Below are 24,411 nucleotides of genomic sequence, written 5' to 3' on the forward strand. Positions count from 1 at the left end.
ACTGTTTAATACTAGTTTAATTAACTTTGTCCAGACAGAGTAGGACCATGGGGGTGGAGGGCATGAGGCAAGTTGCCCTTAAAAATCATCCCGCCTCTAATTTTGTATGCTAATCTCCTTTTTCACGCCGCACCTCCTTAGGAGTGGGGGAAAGAAGTGTTGGGAAAACTTTGGGCTAGCTGTGCAAGGCTTCCTGTGGCTGTTTTATTTCTGGGCCCACCTATTTGGATCCTTTCACTCCTCTAGGGCCTGCCTTTGCTCGATTTAACAATGAATGCAGAGCTAATCAGCTCTCTCGGAAATGCACCACTGTCGAGGAAGGTAATCCCTTCTTCTCCACTCTCAATGGGCTGTCGCCTTCTAAAGGACTTTGGGAAAAGGCTTTGCACAGATTCACACTGTTCGCTCAAAAGAAGTTAGTTCAAGTATTGTGCCCAAACAAGTGGGTTTTATAAACACATGCTTGCCAGGATACTCACCCCACCTGCGAGTAAGAAGTGCCAGGTTCAGGCAAACTAGCACATGGCAGCCGAAGCTGAAACCCTTCAGACAAGAAGAGACATGAAAGGGGAGATTAGAGTCCCTATTGAGACGGGGGCATTCATTTCTGCACCTTCCTCCTTTTACTCAATGAAGTGTCAAGGAAACACCTTGTTGACATCTTATTTACCAAATAATGATTATAATCAAAACTCCTCTCTCCTCTGATGACCCCCGTGGGCTGGTCAGATCGCTCCGACTGGCATGCAGCAAAACCCTCGCACGAACAAAAGCCCCGCGGCTCTGCAGTCCTGCAAATTTGTTGTGTTAGGGAGTACAACAGAGGCACAAAATGTTCATTCACTGCATTCAAAGGTAATGCAGAAATATAATTAGGACAAGCGTTTTGGATTAAACCTAACAAAGCCACTTTAGACTCAGTGTGCACAATGCAGTGATTCTCATTTGTGCTTTCCTCTCCATGCTGCCATCCAGTAATTCGCCATCAGCAGTCGTTTGCTGCCCACTTACACCCGCGTGTGAAAAAGCACCCCAGAGAGTGAGGAAAGCATGCTGGCACAACAATTGGTTAACGTGTGGGAAAGCTGAACATGAAAAACACATTTTAACCTCCTAGGACCTGGCGTCCACATATGTGGACATCACATTTTGGGTTGTCTAGACCAAAATACTAAATTTTGCTCTACAAGGGCCTGATATCCACTTACAAGGACATTATACTGTTATATCAGAATTTAAAGCAAATGTCCTCATATGTGGATCTCATTTTTCTCAGAAACAAAAATAAGTAAAAATTGGTTAAAAGAAATCACATACTGTAATTCTTTGTTTTTACATTCATCAGGTCCCAATCAACCCAAATAGCAAAGAGAAACTAAAAGTGCGTGCCATGAAAGAGTTCGGGTCTTAGGAGGTTAAAGTTGAGCAGTTTGACACATCTGTGAAATTATTCTCCTGTTCACTGAATGAGATCTAAAATCAGGGGCTGGACTATAAGATCAGCTGAGAAGATTCACAAGGACAGAGAACATTAATGCTCACTCTAACTCTAAATCGTTGCTTTACTATAATTTTTTTATTACTATTAAATACCTTCAATATATTTGGACTACAATAAAGAAAAAAGCTGGCAGACAGACATAAAGTTTGATGCAAACACCAGCATTTTCCTCAAATGCGCTACCACACACCCTGATGAACTGAAGAGAGCTGACCTGAATTAACCAAATATTATCACGGATGTGTGAAATAGCGCAAAGTGTTCGTCGCTGAGCCGGGCACACAGTTTCCCACCACGCAGAGGTGACACGACCTCTGACCGAGCGGTCTTAACTTCCGTCTCTCGGGCCGGCCCTGCCATTTTCGATCTGCGGTAACACATGAGCCTGAGGTGACAGGGAAGCAGGTTACACCACCACCACACGGGAACTGTGGGATCTGTTTTAAAGCAGCTGCTTACTTTCACAGTTTAAATAATTAATCTGAACTTCTGAACCAAAACAGCGAGATGCATAATGTATAAAAGATTTTTTTTCTTTTAATCTGTACAGTAGCGTCGGTATTAAAACCTAATTTTAAGACTTTGAGCTTTTGATGTGGAGTATTTTTGTTTGCAAACAATTAAAGTTGGGAAAATGACTTATAATGCCTCAGAGAATCCTCAGCTTATAGGATTTATGGCTTAGGGGTTTTAGACCTGCAACACCTAGAGGGGAGAGGGTCAGCATGAAAGCCAACACAGATGAGTACAGATGAGTTTTACTTCCACTATGCGCTCTACTCTGCTTTATAAAACTCAATGAATGCCAAAATTTGTTGCAACTTTTGGAAGTGCTATAGATATGAACAGCTTCTATTCGTCAGTAGAGATCCACTGTAACACAGAGTGATTGCTTTGTCAGCTGTTTGGGGAAAAGACAGCAGTGGTAGATTTGCTGGTATTGGTCAGCAGGATGGAGCAACAAGTTTCTTGTGACTCACCAGGCTGTTTGATCTCCTGGCTGTGAGTAACTACGGGAAAAATAAAGCATCAGAGGGATCCGCTCAGCTCACTGATCTCCACAACAAACAACACTAAGCATGGGAACATAAATACTGAATCAGGAGAAAACACATAAAGGAAGTGCATTTGCATTATTGAACTAAAATTATGTGTAGCATTAAAAGCAGTTGTTATTTAAATAACAGAACAAGGCAGCATCGGCTAATCAGCCTGCTGAGCATGGCATAGTGTGTGAGTACCTAAATATTAGAGTAAAAAAAGACTCATGTTTCAGATCATCACTGATTAACTTTCATGAAACTTTTAATATGCAGTGCTTTGTTAAGACCAGTACTGTTGTAAGCAGTTGGTCTTTTTCCTGAAATAAGAGCCACACTATCAAAATACTACATCTTCCTTTATCTGAAGCAGAAAGTTTGACTTATATAGGTGGCTCATCTGGGGTACTGTGTGGTGTTACTGGGACACATAATCAAATTAAATTAGTATTCAAAGTATGAGTCTTGAATTCAGAATATTACAGGAAAAATATTAATTATTATTATAATCTGAAGAGTATCCCCGCCACTATGGCTGAGAAATTAAAGCACTGAAGGGGAAATGCAATATTTCCCCCTGACATCTTATGGAGTAGAAGTACTTTAACATGGAACTACTCAACAAAAGTATTTAAAAGAGTATTTTGGTACAATACATGCTTTTTGGTTTACAGTTTCAATCCTCACGTGGAGCTTTTTAACACGTTTGTTTAATGTAAAATTCCCTTCACGGAGCTTCTAACTTCATCAGTTTTGTTATTTTTTCTTACATATTTTATATAGAAGCTACTGTCAGTTGCTCCCTTATTCACACAGGGGTCACCACAGTAGATAGGGCCACATATTTGCTTTTGCAGGATCTGTGCCTCCTCCCACAGTTGAACCAGGGATCTTTGGTTTCACAAACAAATGTACATACTAATACACAATAAAGCCGCTGCCATCCTTTCTTTCTGGTCCTAATTTATTGTATTTCATGTATTTAATGTGTGTGTGATTGATCTTATTTTATATCATTTTATGATTATGGTGGCATTAAATAACACGCCAATAAATGTCATTCTGTCCCTAAAGTAAGAGTTTGTGTTTCTCTACATTATTTTCAGGATGTCTTGTCATATTAAGACAGGTTTCAGTCCACTATACCAAACCACTGTGAGGTAGGTGAGGGGGGAGTCTGTCTTTTAAAACTTGCAAATATTATTATTTAACATTACATAGTTACACATTCACTGGACATTTTGTTAGGTACCCTTTTTAACTGCTTATTAATGCAAATGTCTACTCAGTCAATCACCTGGCAACAACTCAGTGCATTTAGACATGTAGGATATGGTCTAGCTAACCTGCCTAACTCAAACTATGCATCAAAATGGGAAAGAAAGACAATTTAAGTGACTTTGAACATGACGATATTTGGAAGATAGGGCCAACCTTTGGCACAAACAACATTGAACAGTTCAGGCTTTCAGCCGTGGTGTAACGGGGTGAGGGACATTTTTTGGTACACTTTGGGCTCCTCCTTAGTAGTTCCTCTGCGCATCATTTAAAGACCAAACACCACACCACCTTATGAGCAGTGTGTACCCATCTTATGATGGCTGCTACCAGCAGGATCATGTGCTATGCCTTAAATCTCAAATTATCTCAAACTGGTTTCTTAAACACAACAAGGAGTTCATTGTACTCAAAAGGCCTCCATAGTCATTAGATCTCAATCCAATAGAGCACCTCTGGGATGCAGTGGAGTGGAGTGGAGTGCACCATGGATGTGCAGTCTATAGATCTGCAGCAACTCTGTCTCTATATTGGACATGATAGCAACTGACTGAATGCATGGCATGAAAAATTAAGGGAGTTCTGAAGGCAAAAAAGGGTCCAATCTAGTACTAATAGGGTGTATTTAATAAAGTGGATGGTGGAGGTATATTTACACTGATTGAGGGTTATGGTACTTTAACTATGGGGGTCAATGCCAACTCAGCCCCATCGTTTGCCCTGCCATTGTATAGAACAATATAATTGATGTCCATTATATTAAACTATTCTAATTGTCACTGTGAATTAAAAGTCCTGTTAAAATTACACTAGCGTTTCCTGTATTGAAAACCATGCAATATCGGATTTATGCAATAAAATTTTGCATAACAGAGGAATAAAGTGAAGCACTTAAATAAAATATTCATATTACATGTAGGCTGAGCTCTAATTAGGACATATTTTTTCAGAAGTAACAACATTATGTTAACAAAGTCTTCCAGCTTGTATCTGCACACTAGATGATATAAGTGTGACTTTTAACCTATCACTGATGGGCTCGTTGCCTCTTTGCTATCGACTTTCTGCACAACTGTGAAAAAAGTAAGTGCGACTGCTCCCCCTTGTGGTGAAAGGAAATAGATGCAATAGTAGCATTTAGTCAGCCACAACGCTAGGAGTCGCTGTCCGATATTCTGAGCATCACATTATCAGACCAGAGTATATATGAGTTGGTTTCGTTTGTTTTCTAGCTGTCAACAAACAGTTGCACGGAGCGGAGCTGTGTGCTCTCTGTGGGACTGCGCACATTTTCTTGTACCGATTAATAATTGTGAATGGAAAAGCTTGTAAGAGAGTGCCGTTGCTGACTGTGTAGCCTAGCGGGATATCGTTAGCAGCGAAAACCGGTGTATGGTTGTTTTATTCAGGGGAAGACTGAGGCGGCTAATCAGCGCTTGTCGACGACCATGGCAGCGGCGACCGTGGTGGAAGCTGACCCGGCGACGAGCGAAGGTGGTGCCGCTTTCTCTGGCGTCCAGAGCCGGGGTTGGGATGAATCCCAGCTCCGAAAGTATTCTTTCCCCACCAAGCCCATTCCCAGGCTGTCTCACACGGACCCGAGAGCAGAAATGCTAATAAACAATGAGGTAAAATTGCTAAGTTAGCTTATGGGAACTTCTAAGATTCGCTAAAATTGCACCCCGTGTTTTTACAGAAACCAAAAAAGTACCGCTGCAGCACAAACATTTTAGTAACAGCTTCATCTAAGAAATATCAGTCTTCAGGTTATCTACCAACGCGGTGACAGTGAAAGATCGCGAACAATCTTAGAGTTTTGTTTAGTGTCCAAGGACACATCCTGGACAGATTTAGCCTTGTTTTATCACAACACTACATCAGCTCAGTGTGGTCAACATAAATCTGTATGATGCATTTAAATTTAGTACAGAGACTTTAATTTTCAAGCTCAAATCCTCAGAGTTCCAGCTTGCCATGTAAGAATTTGGCACTGTAAATGGGTTTTCGTGACAGCACATTACACCCAAAGCAAGATGCTTTCTTTTTCTTCCACATTTGGACGCAAACGTATTAATATAAGCAGATCCGGTATCTGTGCTTTGTGACTTTGCAGAGCTGTTTGGGGTGATCATCATTGTGGTCTACACACAGAAGTGTTTATAAGAATCAGCGTTTCTGTGGTGTCTTATCTGATATAGGTTTTTCACCTCTCCCCAACTTCTTGATGAAACAGCTGTAGGTTAATTCCAACCATAACAAATGGAAGTGAAATGCATGCCTCGTCTGCTTAAGGTTGAGGCTGTAATAATTTCTATCTTGAGCAGGCAAACAATATCATAATACGTCCACTGTCTTTTATTGCTCTTATTCTTTGTTTAATTTAGCTGGAGCCTTTTACCAAGAGACCTCTCTAGACAATAGTTACCCGTTACAGGAGTTTACTGATGGGCCACTGACCAATCATGTATAGGTGCATGGCCTGCAAAGAAGTGAATGGCTTCTATGCAGGCCATTGCATTTAAAAAGAAGTGACACCTAAGTCACTCTCCATAGAAAACTCTAATCACTTCAGTGTTGTCTCACAAGAATTTAATGTGGAATATAGAGCTATAAAGGTACTGTTAACCATATTAACTTTCCTCATTTAAGATATGGTATGCGTTATAAAACTTTATGGAGTAGGTGTATGTGCCCAACAAAAGCATATTGCAAAATGGCACATTAATAGAGCTGACACTTTCTCGGTTTGTAATCAGAATTGGTTTGCACAGAAGTAGATGTGTCATCTTACTAATACTTCTCCAAATAAACCAGCTTCCTGCTCTGCTTTTTATTATTCTTCTGCACACTAATCCATGACAGTTTTCAGCTCTTGAGACATGTTTATCTAAGAATAGTAACAGAACACGGATAGTAATATTGTCAAGCTTACTCATGTTTCACACTTCATTTTTATTACCATATATGGAACAAGGGAAGTGAAAATTTCTTACACATTTTCACACCTTTTCTTACACATTGTGCTCTTCCAACTTCCTCAAAACTGGTGCAGTTATCTGTATTTGGGCTTCAAGATCTCTACTTTGCAAATTGTGCAACAGTTAAAAAATAGTAATATGTATGATGGTGTAGAATATTTAGCAAAGGCAGGTTAGGGTGGGGAAATGCACTCAGAGATAATCAAATGAGTATAATTGCCCCTGTTTATTCATTATCATAGGCATCTTTTACACTGGAATTTGTTTATTTGGTGTTGTCATATTGGAGAGACTGCTTTTAACAGCTGCAGCCATTCTGATTCAACCATTAATACATGAGTGAAAAAAAAGACACATTGAGGGGTATGTGTAATGTAGATCACAGGTTTTGCTAGGAGTGACCCCTGTAGCTACCAAACACGGCTTCAAATGTGACATGTCAATTGTGTCGCCTTATTAGCTGTTTAATGTTAACAAAAACATCCATATTAAAACTACCGACTCTCTTTCCCAGCAGTATTAAGACAGAGTGGAAAATAATGAGATATATTTAACTATTTTAAAACGACGCACATAAAGCGCGGGCGTAAAAAACTAAAGAAAAAAAAAAGATGTATTTGAAGTAAATGGCAGTTTCCCCCCTTATTTGCTTCCACCTGCCATCTTAATTTAAACACAGACCATAACTAAAGTGTCTATATTTCAAAACGTTACAGTTAGTTGACGGCGTCGAGGATTTACAGCATCATTTCAAGCCTTTGCCACCGAAAATTCTCCCAGTTGTCCGGTGAAAGTGAAACCGAGAACCAGTACAGTGCACAACGTACGAGACACGCGGGCGGCGGGGGCGCGCGCAGCGGTGTACGTTCAGTTAGTCACGTAGGCCTCGTAGCTCAGAGTGTGCTGCCATATACTCCCCGTGCAGCCCGCTGCAAGCTGCTGGGATATATTTATTTTAATGGCATTCAGAGCAGTTATTAAACAAATATTTTGGGAGATTTTATGAACAATAATGCGACAAAATCAACATGGTGATACACGCAGCAACAGTTAATGTTTATTTTTTATGTGTAATTAATAATTTAATTAATTATTATTATTATTATTTTTACTTAAAAGCTTGAAAAGTCGCCCTTGAAAGACACTTCAGCAGTCTTTTTGCATTCCTCTTAATTTATGCAGCATAGTTATGTGCTGGTCATAAAGGTGAGAAATGTAAAGTAAAACTTTACATTTTTATCCTACCATTGTACACTCGCTGTCCACTATATTAGGTATGCCTGGTAGTACTGGGTTGGATTTCTAATGGCAAAAAGAACACTGTAATCAAAGATTTACACTTATTAGTGTATAATTACATATTCTAACAGATTGATGCATTTTAACAGCCTAGAATTAGTCCATAAAAAAACAGACAGGGCACAGATTCGCAAAAGCCACCAAGTTGTCTGTCTTCAATACAGTAGTTGTTTGACTATTTAACAGTTTTACATGTATATTTTCATTATGTCTCTGTTTTCCCTCTTTTCCACTCATCCTCTTCCTTCTCACCCCACGTTTCATCTCCTGAACTGAAGTCAGACCTTTGAAATATGAAAAAATGCAAAACATGCTTGTGAACTTCACTGATCCATCAACTCATATTGGACTCCTTTCACAAAATTTGACGTTGTCATTCAGAGTAAATAGATGTGGAAAATTGGCATATTGACAGATAAGGTAAACAGTGGACTGACAGCCTGCGCTAATTGCAGACGAACAGTGGCCAGCTGTTTTTGTTTTGGGTTTTTTTGACCTATGATGGCCATTGCAGCTAGGATTAGGCGCTTGAATTGGGTGGAGTAGAAAAACAGAAATCACTTGACTGTAATCTGCAATCTACTGAAGTCTAGTTGTGAGATTTTTCCACGCTGCCATAAAGAATTAAAAGTAGTAGTAGATTCAGCAAGTTGCTGGAACCATTTGGCAGATTTTTGTCCATATTGACATGCTGTTATCACGCAGTTGGTGCAGAATTTTTGGAGTCCCGCCCATGATACAAATCTCCCATTTCACTATAATGGTGATGGTCATCTATTGCATCGAGAGCTGGTGAATAGGGGGGGCATTTGAATGCAGTAAACATTGTTATGTTCAAGAAACCTGTTTAAGATAATTTGCGCTTTGTGACATAGCATGTTAACCTGCTGGAAGCAGCCATCAGAAGAAGATACTGTGGTCATAAAGGGGTGGACATGGTCAGCAACAATGCTCAGGTAGGCTGTGGTGTTTAAATAATGCTCAGTTAGTCTCAGGGGGTCCAAAGTGTGCCAAGAAAATATCCTCCACATCGTTTCACCACCACCAGGAGCGTGAATGGTTGATACAAGGCGAAATGGACATGGTCCATGTTCCAGTCTGGTCTTCTCTTGCTGTATCCCATCTTCAAGGTTTGATGTGTTTTGTATTCAGAGATGCTCTTATGCATTGGGCGTGATGAGTGGTGATGAGTTACTTTTTCCTCCTATCAGACTGAAGTATTCTGACCGGTCTCCATAAACAATGCCATGTTCAAAGTCACTTATGTCACCTTTCAATTGCGTGAAATAAAGTTAGATTTTTCTGTTGTGTTGAAATGCTTTTTATTATTATTTTTTTTCAGGAACCGGTGGTTTTGACAGACACAAACCTCGTGTACCCAGCTCTCAAATGGGATATCACATACCTCAAGGACAACATTGGAAACGGAGACTTCTCTGTTTACATTTCAGGAAACCACAAATTCCTTTACTACGATGAGAAAAAAATGTGCAACTTTGAGAACTTTGTCCCGAAGTCTCAGCGAATGGAAATGAAGTTTAACGAATTTGTGGATCAAATGCACGAAACGGAGGAAAGGGGAGGAGATGAAAGGTAGGATGAAATGATATTTTAGTCGAAGCGGTGTGTTTGTTATATAGGCGTATCGACAGGGGTACACATAAGTGGTCTGCAGGTGCGCATGTGCTGTCAAAATAAAAGACACGCACCAGCTAAGAAGTTGCTACGCGCGTTTGCGTACAAAGGTACTGTTTTTGTCCACTACAGTGGGATTTTCATGGCATATTCTGCACCCCATCTCTGTGTTTTCATCATTTGTTTGAAACCAGCTCGCCTCCTGCAACCACTTTTCCGAGAATACGTGCTTCTTTTGCGGTTCGGACTCCTGATATTTCTTTGGAGGTGGAGGAACACCAAAGTAATTGCTTAAAGGAGCTTGCTTCTTCGACATCTTTAAGAGTTCTAAACAAATGTCTGTCCTCCTCCACAAAATCTTATGTACGCAAACGCGCGTTACAACTTCTTATCTGGTGCGCGTCTTTTATTTTGACAGCGCATGCGCACCTGCGGACCACTTAAGTGCACCCCTAAGTATAGAAATATGGTGCACGAGGGCCTCATTGAATGTCAGGGACAAGATGTGTTTGTGCTGCAGGTGTACTTAACAGGGAAGGGTTTTTACACTCACAGCGTAATGCAGCAGAGGAAAGCGGTGGCCATGACTAAGCATTTCCACCAGAGAACCATGGGAGAAGCTTATTCCTGTGACCTGACTTGGCCTGGCAGCACACACACAGACAGATCATTTACTAAAGAGAGCTGACTGTTGACTTGCCGACACGCAAAGCGGCTTTTACCTATTTGGATTTAAACTAGCCACTTCCTTAAATGCTAAATTTCTCTTTGTGGTGTAAAGGAGATGTAGTCAGCTGAAACAGGAGCTGGTAAACAAGTTGTCATTGTACACTATAATGCCAGTGTATTTTATACCACTTTTGTCTCAGGCTCATACATTTTGCATGTGCCCTTTTCTCGTGCATTTCAAGGGTATATCTGCAGCAGACGCTGAACGACACAGTAGGAAAGAAGATCGTTGTTGACTTTCTTGGTTTCAACTGGAACTGGATCAACAAGCAGCAAGCCAAGAGAAGCTGGGGACAGCTGACATCCAACCTCCTGCTCATTGGCATGGAGGGTGAGGCTCTGGCAGCAGAAAGAAAATAAGTTCAAAGTTATTTTTGTCACCCCTGCGTTACATTTTCTGTTAATCTGTCACCGCAGGCAATGTGACGCCAGCGCATTATGACGAGCAGCAGAATTTCTTTGCACAGATTAAAGGCCATAAGAGATGCATCCTCTTCCCACCAGACCAGTTTGAATGTCTCTATCCATACCCTGTTCATCACCCCTGTGACAGACAGAGCCAAGTAAGTTGTACTGTAGGTGCAGAAATTTGGTCAAATGATTAAAGAATAAGATGAATAGATTGATTCTTGTATAGCGCTTTTCTACTCTACTGGAGTCTATACAACATGCTGGGTTCACCCATACACAGTTATCTATACTTTCTGTCATTCATACACATTCATACTCCGATGGATGCATCGGAGAGCAAGTCGGGGTTAGTATCTTGCCCAAGGATATTTGGCATGCAAACTGGGGGAGCCAGGGATCGAAGCACCAGCCTTCCAATCAGCAGTTGACATGCTCTACCTCCTGAGCTACAGCCACCCCGAAAGTTGCTAAATTTCTTTAAACTTTCAGCAAGATGACACTGTTATTTCCATTTTTTAAATTTTTAAATTTTTTGCAGTTTTAAAATAACAAAAAAAGGAAAGGATCACTCTCTGCTTAATGACACCCTCTTTGCCAAAGCCATACAGATGTTTTTTTTCTTTCCTCTTTCTACTCAGTCTCAATTCTTGTTTGGCAAGTTTTCACCAATTTATCCTGCAAGATGTGTAGTTGTGTTATTCTCTTGTATGGGTCTTGTATGCTCTTCTCCTTTGAGGTTTATAAATATATTGTTGATGTTCACTTTAAGGGCCTGAGGGCTGTGGTGCAACCTGTATTTTGTGTTCCTTGCTGTTATGGATTTTAAACTATCATTATGTGCTTCCAGGAGTTGGCATTTACATAAATGCGTTCTTCCCGGTTAAATGTTCCCATACTACTAGCTGCAGCACAAACCCAAAGTGTGTTTGAGCTGCTCCATTCAGGAGGGGTTCATGTTATTAAGCCAGGCTGCTTATTGGTGTCAGTTTTATTTCAACAATATCAGTTTGGATTTACAAATTGTGTCAGGCTTGCTTAGATGTTACTTTGCAAACTTGCAGAGGTGTTGCTGCACAGTAAGACCGTGCACCACCACTCCAGAGACTGTTAAAATGTTCTCAGTCTTTTGCAGGTCATCAGTGGCAATCCGACATGCAGTTTTCTTGCTCTTCCAGACTTGCCCTGCGGCATTTGTTTGAACTCCTTATTTGCATTACAAATTTGAAGAAACTGTTACCTTTGCTTATCCTGTGATAGCCTTCTCTTCTGTAGGCTATCAGATTTTTATTTTCACAGTGCCAGTATGTGTTTGTGCCACTCTGCGTTTTCTGTTAGAGATGAAATGATGGGTTGAAAGGTGACGCTTGCCCAACATTGTATACTTACCTGTTTGACACGCACAACACACAGAAAGCTTCATATGTTTGATCTCCGGTCCAAAGCCAGCTCCATCCTGCGAAAAGGCTTTCGGCCATGCTCACGTGCAGATGCCTGCACTGTGTCCATATACGCTGCCTGGAAAAGAAAAAAGGCACACAGTCTAATAGTTCATTGGACCAATTTTAGCTTTGATGACAGCATGCGTTCATTGTGGCATCATTTTTATAAACCTGTGCAATGTCACAGCATTTATTTCCAGAGTTGCATTCATGTTTTGCCAAGCTCTTGTGTTGACAGTGGGGGAGTTGGCCCACTGCCTAATGTCTTCTCCAGCACATCCTAGAGATTCTCAGTGGGGTTAAGGTCTCGACTCGGGTGGCCAGTCCATGTGTGAAAATGTCTCATGCTCCCTGAACCACTCTTTCGCAATTTGAGCCCAATTAATCTTGGAAGCTCAGGAAAAAAAGCCTTTGATTAAAAAAACCTGGTCGTTCAGTTTATACACCTCACTTTTTAAATTGTAATTCTCTTAAACCTCAACCTGACCAACCGAAGCAACCCCAGATCATAATGCTTTCTCTATAAAACTTTTTTTAAAACCACATTTCTAACTCAAAGATGATTGTTGAGTTGTTAAGTGATTTTCTGTGCTTGATTCAGGAGAGTAACTTGACCCTTCAGTAACAGAATATTATCTTCGCCACAACCACAGGATGTGTCTAGCTGCAGAGTTGTTTTAGAGATGAGAAGCTGCTCACTGCGTCAGCTAGGCTTAAATAATCTCTTGCTAGCTGAAACACATTAACAACACATTTAGTGGAATTTAGTAACATAATTATTCAAATGTGTCACACCAGGCAGTTGCATAGACGGCACATGAAAACTGGATAAGGTTTTAGTAATATTTTTATTTTTTAATTAGTTATGATTATAAAGAAGCCTTAGCTCCATTGCATTAAGGGTTAGGGTTCTATTTCATTTGCACTTTGCTCCTTTCCTTTTTTTATACTGTAAAAACTGTGAAATACAAAAATAATACAACATTGCATAATATATTGAAAAGAATATTTCATCTTTAACTTTCTAATATAATTATTTTTCACATTTTGATGAGTGAAACCAAACTTTTGTGTGCTGTATGTAGCAATACACCCAAGTTTGATTCCAATGACGTCATTAATGTGATAACATTAGATTTGTTTTATTAATTTACCTTAATAACTTTAATCTGCACCTTTTTAAATGTGTTTTATATTTCATGAAGACAGATGAGTAATATGTTCCTGTTTCTTATATAATTTATTTATTCATTTATAGGTTGATTTTGATAATCCAGACTATGAGAAGTTTCCAAATTTTAAAAATGTTGTTGGCTATGAGGCTGTTGTGGGCCCCGGAGACGTGCTCTACATCCCAATGTACTGGTAAGAATAATATCTCTGTGATCTTTCTATCAATCTTATGTGTACAAACATTTCTTGGAAGCCCTGTCAGCTGTTGTGTTTTCATGCTCTCGGCATGGCTTTGTTTTATTTAAGCACTTAGCAGGCTGTTGCAGGATTATCCATCAGTCGTTTGGTTTAGGTTGGCCTCATTAATTAGCCCAGAAAAAGCAAGCGTGACATTAATATGTCATGTGATGGAGTTCTCTGAGTCGCACTTTCACATCCATGTGAGGAGGAAGTGTGCGTTGTATTCCGCCTCTGTCATTTAAGAGGTTTTAAAACATGATCTTTTCCTTTTTTAGTGTAAAAGTAGTGTCTTGTGTCACTTTGTCACTCAGTACATGTCTGCTCATCGTATTATGCCTTGCTATTTTAGCTAATGTAGCCAAAGGACAAATGAGCTTGTGCCATGGGGAGGAGTCAGTTGTCTGTCCATCTGTCCACGATTCACAATCCACTACTCCGCTTTGAGCATTAGTCAGATTTTGGTGAAATTTGTGCACAGTGAACAAACCCTTTGGTCCCTTTTTTTTAATGAGCATTTTTCCATTTTCTCCATCATAAACTTCATGTGCACTCCTTAGTTTAACCAAATTCTTGCTCCTGATGTACATTTTTCAGTTTAAACCATTTAGCAAGGTTGTTGACATGAGTCTCTGTGTTGACGAGTGATGTCATGACTTGCTGTATGTGTTGCATAGCACTTGATTTCCTTCAGATCAGGGGTGTCAAAAATCATTTTACGTCATGTGTCACATAAAGCTCAGTTTCATCTTAAATGGGGTGGACCAGTAAAGATGTTGCCCAATATCTCGTATAAAGAAATACACCTCAAAATTGTTACTTTGAGTGTGAAGAAGGTTACCTGCGTATTTAATGCCAAATGTGTCTTAAGAAAAGTACAATTTCATCAATATATCTGTTTGTCAACATAATGCTGTGGTAAATCAAATGAACCGGTCAGCAGGGCTTGTACTGTAAAGAAATGAAAGACGGTTCCATTATTTACTTTGTAAAATCATTGGAAAAAAAACCCCCAAATCCTATTGTAAATGGTTTTAAAATGAATACTAACAATAAAAAAGTAAAATTTTCTTGCAGTTGGTGTTTATCTGTTGAGCTACTTGGTGTATGGCAGATTATAGGTTATTACAGGTTACGTCTTGGTATAGACTAAAACTAATGAAAATGCAGTTAAAGGCTCAAAAGTTTTGGCCTCCTCCTTTAAAATACCACCTTTTCCAAAAGCATCCTGTGGGCTGGATTGGATCCTTTGGTGGGTTACCTCTGGCCCACGTGTCGTACGCTTGAAACCCCTCCTGTACATGGATTATGATCTTACTGGTCTTGATCATGGAGGACGTGGTCATTAAGAAGGCAGCGTAGAGGTCTTCTTGCCACCATTATGCATTAAGCGCTACATAGCACTGAAACTGCGCTTTTAAAAGTTCTTAATGATCTTTTATTAATTGCTGACTCTAGTAACTCTGCCATTTTTGTGCTTTTAGATATAAGTGTGGCATTTGATACAGTAGATCGTGGGATTCTCTTATCAAGACTGGAGAGCTGTGTGGGTATTAAAGAAACTGCACTTGAATGCTTCAGATCCTATTTAATTGATAGAAGTTTTTCTGTCAGGTTTGGTGGCTCTTCATCCACATCCACTTACCTTACATGTGGGGTTCCTGAGGGATCTATCCTGGGCCCAGTACTCTTTTTTTCCCTTTACTTGCTCCCATTAGGCTCTATTTTCAGGAAACACGGAATCTCATTTCACTGTTATGCAGATGATTTTCAAATTGACTTTCCTCTTAAAAATAATTCTACGGACTCTCTAAAAGTGTTGCTAGACTACCTCGATGACATTAAATCATGGTTTGCATTAAATTTTTTGAATGTAAACGACCAAAAAACTGAGATTGTACTATTTGCAGTGCTTGCAAAGAATCTCGGAGTGTTCTTTGATAGCAGCTTTTCATTTGAGAAACAAATAAATTCTGTTGTAAAAGCCAGCTTCTTCTAGCTCAGGGCACTTGCAAAAACTAAGAACATTTTGTCATTTGCTGACTACATGCATTTATTTCATCCAGGCTTGACTACTTGGCTACTGTAACAGTCTTTATTTTGGTATCAGCCAGGCTCTGCTCTCTCGTCTTCAGCTAGTTCAAAATGCTGCAGCTCGACTCCTGACCGGCACACGTAAACATGACCATATTTCCCCAGTCTTGGCTCATTTACATTGGCTTCCAGTACGTTGTAGAATTGATTTTAAGATTTTATTGCTTGTTTTTAAATCTCTAAATGGATTAGCTCCATCATACCTCTCTGATCTGTTAACTAAAAATACTCCTAGTAGAACTCTCAGGTCAGCTGATAAATTACTTCTAGTTGTCCCTAGAAGCAGGCCAAAAAACAGAGGAGATCGGGCCTTTGCGATTGCTGCAACCAAACTTTGGAACAGTCTGCATCTTGAAATTAGGATCTCTCAAACACTTGACATTTTTAAAACCCGTTTGAAAACACATTTCTACGCTCTAGCTTTTAATTGTCACTGAGTTTTGTTCTGTTCTTTGTGTGTGTTTGATCTACTTTTTTACTATGTACAGCACTTTGGTCAACCTGTGTTGTTTTTAAATGTGCTTATAAATAAATTGATTGATTGATGCTAACACCAGTAATGCACAGACAACCAATGACAAGAAAACATATCACTTACTTTGTGTACTTCACACATTACAAGAAATTGGGATACTGGGGTACTACACCATTGACATTCTGTTTTATTTTCACTTAGACTGCTTGTAGTTTCTTACTTGCATTTGTAATGCTGGGATTAAGTGATGGTTAATTTTGCTCTAACACATTCAGTTCACTGGATTTAGTTGATTGTATTTTTCTTCTGTCTTCAGGTGGCATCACATTGAATCGCTGCTGAATGGTGGAGTGACAATCACTGTAAACTTCTGGTACAAAGTATGTACAGTTACTTTAAAACATGTGGTATATTGCCACCACATGTCTGTTCATGATTGCTCAGCTATTACATGTACTTCCAGGGTGCCCCCACACCTAAGAGGATAGAATACCCTCTGCGGGCTCATCAGAAAGTAGCCATCATGAGGAATATTGAAAAGATGCTGGGAGAAGCACTCGGAGATCCACATGAGGTAAAAAAAAAGAAAAGAGCGGTTTCTAAAGTACTGGCAGTGTACATGACTGCACAAAGTTGCACATGAATGTCACATTGCCTGATTCTAGAACATCAAATAAGATCCACATTTAGGTCACCTGTTACATGAAATCACTGGGGCATGCTGACCCTTCCAGCAACCCAGTTACTGTGAATATTTATGGCTTACCTGATTTAGTACAGAGGAAAGATATATATGCAGTTCAGGACAATGCAGTGAGCATAACCGTGTAGTAAGAGTACGTGATGTAGCTTATCCTAAACAAAAAAACCTTTTTCTTTTACTGTAGGTCGGACCTTTGCTGAAAACAATGATCAAAGGGCGATACGAGCAGGATCTTAGTTAGACCCCTACCCTTAAAAACTGCTGACTAGACTGCTTTGGAAACTGTGTGCATGTGATGCTGACACTGCTGTGTGTGTAAGCACTGTCTTTGGAGCTACGCATCACTGCATGGCAATAAGCGGCCATCATGAAAACGTTGTGCTTCAGTCTTCGAGTGCCATTGTCATTGGAAAAATACAAAAGCAACAGAAGAAACATCGATCAAACATTCATGTTCTCGTTTTCTTTTGTCTATTCGTACCGATCTGTCAGAGCTGTCTCAGTTTTACAATTCAAGCTGTTGATTGTCTGAAATTGGTAGAGAAGCATTGTTATTTTAACCACTAATGAAAGAGTCAGAGGGGTATTATATGTACAGTGCACATCAGGATATTTGTCATATACATGGAGTAATACAGTTTTGGCTTGACTAGTAAATTTAATTTCATTATGTTGTAATAATCATAATCTTTATTGCAATTCAAAGACAGCTTTACAGCTGAGGTTTTTGGGAATATTTATCTGCGTTTCCTCTATGCCTACCTAAGACTTGCTTCGGATACGATCAGCAAGACTTCTCGTTTAAAAAAAGAAAAGAAAAAAAAGACATAGGCACAGATGTTAATGCAGTACAGTAATATTCAAAAAGTGTTTTTTTGTTTTTTTTTGTGGGGGGGTCATATATTCAGCTGAAGGAATATGTCACATTCTTTTTAGCAGTGATTTCTTTTCCTTTGTGTGTGTTATAAACTGCTCTTTGAGTTTTTACTTCAAGGCCTTTCTTTGGGATGGGCTACTCTGCACACCAGTATCAGGAGAAGTGGGTACTTGAAATGAGCTGATCAGTGCAGATTTAGTTGCAACTTTTAAGAAAGAAAATATGAAATTTGTGGAAACCTCTTAGAACAATTACACATCATGTTGTCTTGGGTTAAAGGGTGTAAAACCGGTTTAAAACAACTCGCATGTTAAAATGCTATTAGTTTAGTGAACTAGCAGGAAAATGTGTGGAATGTAGCTCAGTATCAACCATTGCAGTGCAACAAAGAAGCACCACCTAGTGGTTAGGTTTGCATTTGCTTTTCAAGCTTGATGTGGACTACAGTACACTTAATCAGAATGTTATATTACATACGTCTATTTTGAAATTAAATGATTCTGTAATGTATACAAACATTTAATTCCTGGTGAAAATGCTGTATTTGCATCTGTAGATGAGAAAAATTTATTTTTACTTTCACACAAACAGGTTTGTAAGATCTTGACGCGAGAGCGACTTGAAAGATGGCTGTCATAGAAGTTTAAGCTGCTCTCTCGAGTTGTTATTAATATGTACATTAAATAAAAGGGACACCATTTGGTACACGCTGTGTGGCCACGGTATTAAAAGCGAGCACAGTGGGGTACGGTGGCTTGCGCACGTCAAAGTAGCATCCACACGAATGCTACAGTAGGAGCATGGTTTCACAGAACAGTTTAACTTAAATATCAGTGGCTTTAATGTTGTGGCTGACTGGTGTCCTGTGCAGTATGTGCCAAACCAACCAGTAGATGGTATCTTCATAATGTAACTGAATAAATCAGTGAGATGAACCCTTGAAATGGAAATATACATATATTGTCAATATTTTTTCATTTCTTTCTGCTCAAGGTTCAGCCTTTAAACTCCTGATAGTAATCATCATTTGTTCTTCTCACAAATTGTGCAGTGATCAAACGTTGAGTACTAATTACTCTGTAAAAATAAGACTGTTTTGCTAGGGTAATTAATTACTGTGCGTGCCTTGTCTTAAATGGGCAGGGTATTAAATGTCACAAGATTATTATTATTTTTTTTTAATTTTCCAATTTTATAGTAAAAATGCTTGTTGTCACTCTGGCATTAAGCTGCTTTAAAGATGAGAATGATTTTATTTGCAGAGATAGTTATGTTTTTTTTTTTTTCTTTTTTCCTTTTTTATTGATGGATGCCTGTGTGGTTTCTTTTTTTTTTTTTTTTAAATGTCATCTCCTTGTTCTTCTGATTAAAGTTTGTTTGTTCTTCTTCTTCAGAGTTGACTGATTACTGAAAGCTGTGAAATTAAATAATAAACTTAAATATTCAAATTTAGCACCTTATGTATGTACATGAATAAATAGACACAACTCATATGGTAGTCTACAAAATTAGTATTTACTATAAATTGTGCGTCAGCAGTTTCTCAGAGCGAGGAAAGCTGTTTCGGTTGTCACTATAACAGCTTCAGGGGATCCATTCCATGCTCTACAGTAACACCATCATACAGTATTTAAAGATAACATTGCTGCCGATAAGCACCAGAAACAAGACATCTTTCCAACACCCAGCTGTTACACTACACCGAGGGGAAAACTATATACCATCCATTTAGAACAAATGCTTATAGCTGGTCCAAATGGACGCAGAAAGAAACACAAAGCATATATCTAAAAGAAAACCCCATTTATCCTAATCTACAACTAACAAGAAATCAGAATCCAATCAGAGGAAAAAAAACATCCACAATCACATGCGAAGCAAACCTCACAGAACACAAACGAGATGAGAGGCGCTGTGACAAGAGAACCACTTCGGTAATATGTAAACGGACCCTGAAAGCACATGATCTATTATCACAAATACATGATTGGAGAATTTGAAAATCTAAACATCTCTATCAAAAATAAAGGTAATCCTGTTGGAATGAACTTTAAAATGAAGTCATCCAGCAGCATTTTTTACTCTGCATTAGGGGTGTGAAAGAAAGCACACACACAACTTCGTAATGTTAGAAAGTAGAGTGCTGCAGTTGTTTGAACATGTCTTGAAAAATGAATTTATATAGCATACGGACATGTTTTCAGCTGGGTAAGGCCTGTGAAGTGTACGTCCTCCTTTATTAGGGATGAGCTGTGAATCCGTAGGTTGTCAAATCTCACTTCTGTCAGACTTCAGATCAAGTTATTGTAATGCGTTTTCTTCCCCTCTGGTTTTAAATTCAGTACTTAAACAGCTAGGTTGCAGAGTTAAAGACGCCAAGATTTTTACTGGGAGTAACCAAGATGGACAGAATTAGAAATGAGTACATCAGAGGGACAGCTCAGGTTTAGCTGTCTGGAAACAAAGAGGCAAAGCTGAGCTGGTTTGAACATGTGCAGAGGAGGTGATGAAGATGGAGCTGCCAGACAGGAGAAAGAGAGTAAGACCTGAGGCGATTCAACAATGTAGGGAGATGCAGGGGACGATAGTGTTCTGTGGCAAAACAACCAAAATACCGTAAAACTTTGCATATTAAAACATCCTTTTGCCCTAATACGTGTGTGAGAAAGTGGTTAAAGTAAACAATCAGGACTTCCTCTTATGGACTGAACAAACTGATTTAAAATTCAAGGCCTGAACAAACATATCTGCAGCACTCCTACTGGCTACAATACACAGTTAGGTGCATAATTTGTTGGACAAAGACAATTTTTGTAGTTTTGAGTGTGTACACCACAACTGAAAGACCATAGAAAAAAAAACAAAAAACTAAAGGTCACAATGGCAATTATTTACATGGGTAAGAAAAGCAATTTCATCAGCATATCCTCCATTTTCACAAACTGCAATTAATTCATCAATTTAAATACAGCAAGTTTAAAACAAGTTGTAAACCACTGATTACACAAGAACAAGGAGGAAGGACTTGACTTTACCAATAAACATCTAAGACTAATGTTTTAAATCATCACGATTATCTTATTTAAAATCCACCGTGGTGGAGTGCAGAGGCAAAACTCCAACAACAGTGTCCTTGTCCAACAAACTCTGGACCTAACTTTAAACTAAATGAAATTGGCCTCTTTGAATCAATATGTACATAAAACAGCTGATAATTCTAATGTCCAGAAGAAACTTTACAGCACCACTAAAACTTAGTTACAGAAATCAATATAGGTTCATTCACAATGTCAGTACGGCTTAAAAAGAAAAATGCATAAAAAAAAAATAAAATTAATTTTTTTTAAACACAAACAACCTCAATACTGTCAGAGCAACATCAGACCTGCTGAGATGGCCAAACGTAGATAGGTTAGGCTGTTACAAACACACACAAGAACGCAAGTCACAACATCCTGACTGAAATATCTGTTTCAGTTTTTCAATAAAAAACTGAAACACTGTAATCCAACGTTTTAACCAAGGCATGAAAAGGTAACGTTTTTTTTTTCCTTTTCCAAAAGAAGCTTCTGACAACACTGCAGATGTCAGCTTTTAATTGGGAAAAAACAAACAAAATGTAGGCTAAATGAAATTAATAAATTAAAAATAGTGTAAACAATACTGTCATTAGCTGCTCTTTCAGAACTGTGCTCGTCATCAATGGAATCTGTACTTTCGCGCTGGCTTGAGGTTGACATATGTCTTCTTCATGTCCTCGGTCTCGTCCTTCTTCACGAGCTGATACCGTTCTCCTTTCGTGGTTACCACCTGGTTACCGTGGTACCGAACTAGCTTCTTTGGAGCCTGTCACAACAGAGTGCACCTGGATTTAGAGGCATGAAACAGATTTGATGTGAAGAAAATAGAAGTATAAGGGGAAGCTTACATCTTTGGGAACGACGGGACGGTGTGTTTTCTTATCTTCCTCCCTGTCCACCAGCATGTACCTGGTATGATTAAGCACAGTCATAAACTCAAGAAACAAACAAATGAGGAAAGTTCTGCTGAGTCACACTAGCACTCTTACTCACTTCTCAAGGATGCTCTCTTTAAGTTTCTGGTCTGCCAGTGAGGAAATACTCTTCCCATGGTTTACCTGAGACAAGAGGATCCCATCAAAGACTGCTAAGGAAGGTAGGAGGAACACAAAACCAACGTTTCTGTGTGTATCAGAGACTCACGTTAAGAGGTGTGGGACTGAGTTGAACATCCCCTTCTATGATAAGACGAACAGCTTCCTCCATGTCTCCTTTGGCAATAGACAGGGCGCTGCGAGCCTCAGTCAGACTACACTTGGGAAACATCTCTAGTAAGTGCTGCTCCTGGGCCTCCCACTCAGACACTGGTGGCTAACACAGACACGTGAATATTTGTTAATGGATGTAACAATATCTACAGTAGGACAAAAAGACAAATGCAAATATGTAAAAAAACAATGTGCTGATGTCAGGTGAATCGATAACCTTGGCAGTGGCTCCCTCTGTCTGTGATTTAAGGCACTGCGTTTCTCTTCTTGGTGGCTCACTGGGCAGGCTGGTGAGCTTCAATGAGATCTCTTCTGTCCTTGCCTTGGGGATACCATTTTCTTCACGAGCTAAATAAAAAGGAACAAATAAATTAACATTTAGTAGAATAGTAGAGGTATCAGAATCACACTTTTAGAAACGCTGAGAAAATGAACATGTTTGCCACCTGAGGTCCGAGCAGTAGCTAGTTTTGAAGCCAGACTGAACATCATTTCACAGACTTTGACACTGCAGAATAAAAAGAAAAAAAAACTGTTATTAAAAAAATAAATAAAAATAGAAATAACATTAAAACACATAGTACAGTTGTTATGTGGTTTTCTTAACCCATCCAGAGAAAGGAGAAAGTCTGTTTACCTGTCAATTTCTGCAAAGCCAGGTATGTAAGCTTCTAGCATCTCTGCAAAGTCCTCCACATCAAAGTTCTCCTCAACACTCTGCTGGGAACCAAGATCCTCCAGGACCCCAGTGATGTAAGACAACAGGACATCATCCAGTGTGCTGCATGGCACGGTAAGAAAGGAAGTTACTTCCAAAAGCCATAGAAAATGAGTTTTCAGGCTTAAATGAGGCTGGGGGCTGCTTACCTGAGATCTGCATCAGTAATGTAAGTCTGAATAAATTCCTGCAGTGCACTGTGGATAATTTTGTGGAGGTCCATTACTTTCTCCTGCTGTGAGGTAGAATACGCACAAAAGTCAAAGTGCTGGATGATCACGTCAGTTATGTACTGAGCAGTGGCAAATGCAGACCCTTAAATAACCTAACAGCTGTCACCATTTACCAGATTTGGTACACAGTCAGCTCATGCTGAAATAAACACGTTACAAAACCAGTTGTTACAAAAGCTTGAGATCCAGCATCTCTAGCAGGCAGCGATGACTTTTATGCGGGACAGATCTCAAATGTGGTTAGCTGCGATGCAACCATAATATTACAAACTTTGAGGAAAGACTTACCATTGCAATTAGGCAGATTAATTCAGATAGTTAAGCAACAGCCTATCTATGCAGCTAACAACGCTTTAGCACAACACACACACAACTATACAATGACCTCTCTCGTGCTTTGCAGCACAGCATTAGCACTGCAGCTGTTACTTACCCGCTAATGGTTAATTACTAGCATCACGGCTTAGCTATCATAAGCTATACGATATTGTGTGTTGTTATTCACACACATATCACTCGTATTTTCTCAACATCACAAGTGTCTGTTGATCCACAAGGCTAACCTTCATCTGGGCATCTCGTTAGAGAAATAGCTGCAGGCTCTTGGAGAACTAGCGCTAGCAAAGTGGCTTCTCGTTAGCTGACAACAACTACAAGCAAGCTAACACTCAACGCTGAATGCCTAAACGAATGCTGTTACATAAGAGCGGGTTTGTATTGAAGAAAACTTACTGTGAGAGAAATTATGGAGACATGAAGCTAAAAGGTTTTCCCCAGATATATACGGGGAAGACAGGTCAGTACAGGGATTTCTATTCGTGACAACCGCAAACTTGCACGGCACGATTCAAAACATTAGCACGTCACTTCCTCTAAAAATGTTTAATCCTTAATAATGTTGGTTATATTTAATTGAAATAAAAAGGAAATCTAATGCAATTCAGACTGTTTCTTTTGAATCTGCACTGTCAAGCTTAAACACACACACAAAAAACAAAACAACCAAGAGACCATGGTAGAATAATATTTTATTTAACATATGTTTTTTAAATATTCATATATATTCAAGGGACTATCCTGCTCCCTCTTAAAATACACAGTTACTGTGACAAAATATTGCTACAAATAACAAAGAACTACACTCACTGCAGCAACAAGATGCTGAAAATATTCCCAAGAAATTTTGGTCTATATTAAAATAATATCATCACATCATTCTTGCAGATTCGTCAGCTACATATTCATAATGGGAATCTTTTATTCCACTACATCCCTAAGTTGCTACGTTACACTGAAATCTGGT

The 24,411-nt window shown here is 39.2% G+C and overlaps 2 protein-coding genes across 5 annotated transcripts; one reads left to right on the top strand and one right to left on the bottom strand.

Moving 5' to 3' along the window:
• Positions 1-5,046: 5,046 nt before the first annotated feature.
• Positions 5,047-19,042, top strand: hif1an (hypoxia inducible factor 1 subunit alpha inhibitor). 2 transcript variants are annotated; one of them, XM_004551659.4, is made up of 8 exons: positions 5,047-5,447; positions 9,439-9,689; positions 10,643-10,791; positions 10,878-11,023; positions 13,569-13,675; positions 16,606-16,669; positions 16,753-16,863; positions 17,177-19,042. In XM_004551659.4, the coding sequence occupies exons 1-8, from the start codon at positions 5,268-5,270 to the stop codon at positions 17,231-17,233; spliced, it is 1,065 nt and encodes a 354-aa protein (XP_004551716.3). In that variant the 5' UTR covers positions 5,047-5,267; the 3' UTR covers positions 17,234-19,042. The 2 variants fall into 2 exon arrangements, with proteins under 2 accessions (XP_004551716.3, XP_076747759.1); XM_076891644.1 differs by lacking the exon at positions 5,047-5,447 and adding an exon at positions 5,475-9,226.
• Positions 19,043-19,365: 323 nt separating this feature from the next.
• Positions 19,366-23,979, bottom strand: cuedc2 (CUE domain containing 2). Of its 3 annotated transcripts, none has more exons than XM_004551663.3 (9): positions 23,841-23,979; positions 23,025-23,110; positions 22,795-22,938; positions 22,604-22,665; positions 22,375-22,505; positions 22,093-22,260; positions 21,943-22,007; positions 21,798-21,858; positions 19,366-21,715 (listed from the first exon to the last, which is right to left on the bottom strand). In XM_004551663.3, the coding sequence occupies exons 2-9, from the start codon at positions 23,096-23,098 to the stop codon at positions 21,569-21,571; spliced, it is 852 nt and encodes a 283-aa protein (XP_004551720.1). In that variant the 5' UTR covers positions 23,099-23,110; positions 23,841-23,979; the 3' UTR covers positions 19,366-21,568. The 3 variants fall into 3 exon arrangements, with proteins under 3 accessions (XP_004551720.1, XP_004551721.1, XP_004551719.1); XM_004551664.3 differs by having other exon boundaries at positions 23,025-23,107; positions 23,841-23,963; XM_004551662.6 differs by lacking the exon at positions 23,841-23,979 and adding an exon at positions 23,397-23,798.
• Between the last annotated feature and the right edge of the window lie 432 nt (positions 23,980-24,411).

The sequence above is a fragment of the Maylandia zebra genome, linkage group LG13 (assembly GCF_041146795.1).
Source record: "Maylandia zebra isolate NMK-2024a linkage group LG13, Mzebra_GT3a, whole genome shotgun sequence".
In the NCBI taxonomy this organism is placed as follows: domain Eukaryota; kingdom Metazoa; phylum Chordata; class Actinopteri; order Cichliformes; family Cichlidae; genus Maylandia; species Maylandia zebra.

Bases quoted from the DNA above. Each gene is read 5' to 3' on its own strand.
- cuedc2 (XM_004551662.6), bottom strand. The intron at 22,666-22,794 runs GTAAACAGACTT...TTTATTCTGCAG, and splicing joins GGCTTTGCAGAAATTGACAG to TGTCAAAGTCTGTGAAATGA. The intron at 22,008-22,092 runs GTGAGTCTCTGA...CTCTTGTCTCAG, and splicing joins TCAGTCCCACACCTCTTAAC to GTAAACCATGGGAAGAGTAT.
- hif1an (XM_004551659.4), top strand. From the start codon at position 5,268: ATGGCAGCGGCGACCGTGGTGGAAGCTGACCCGGCGACGAGCGAAGGT. The intron at 16,670-16,752 runs GTATGTACAGTT...ATGTACTTCCAG, and splicing joins CTGTAAACTTCTGGTACAAA to GGTGCCCCCACACCTAAGAG. The intron at 16,864-17,176 runs GTAAAAAAAAAG...CTTTTACTGTAG, and splicing joins CACTCGGAGATCCACATGAG to GTCGGACCTTTGCTGAAAAC.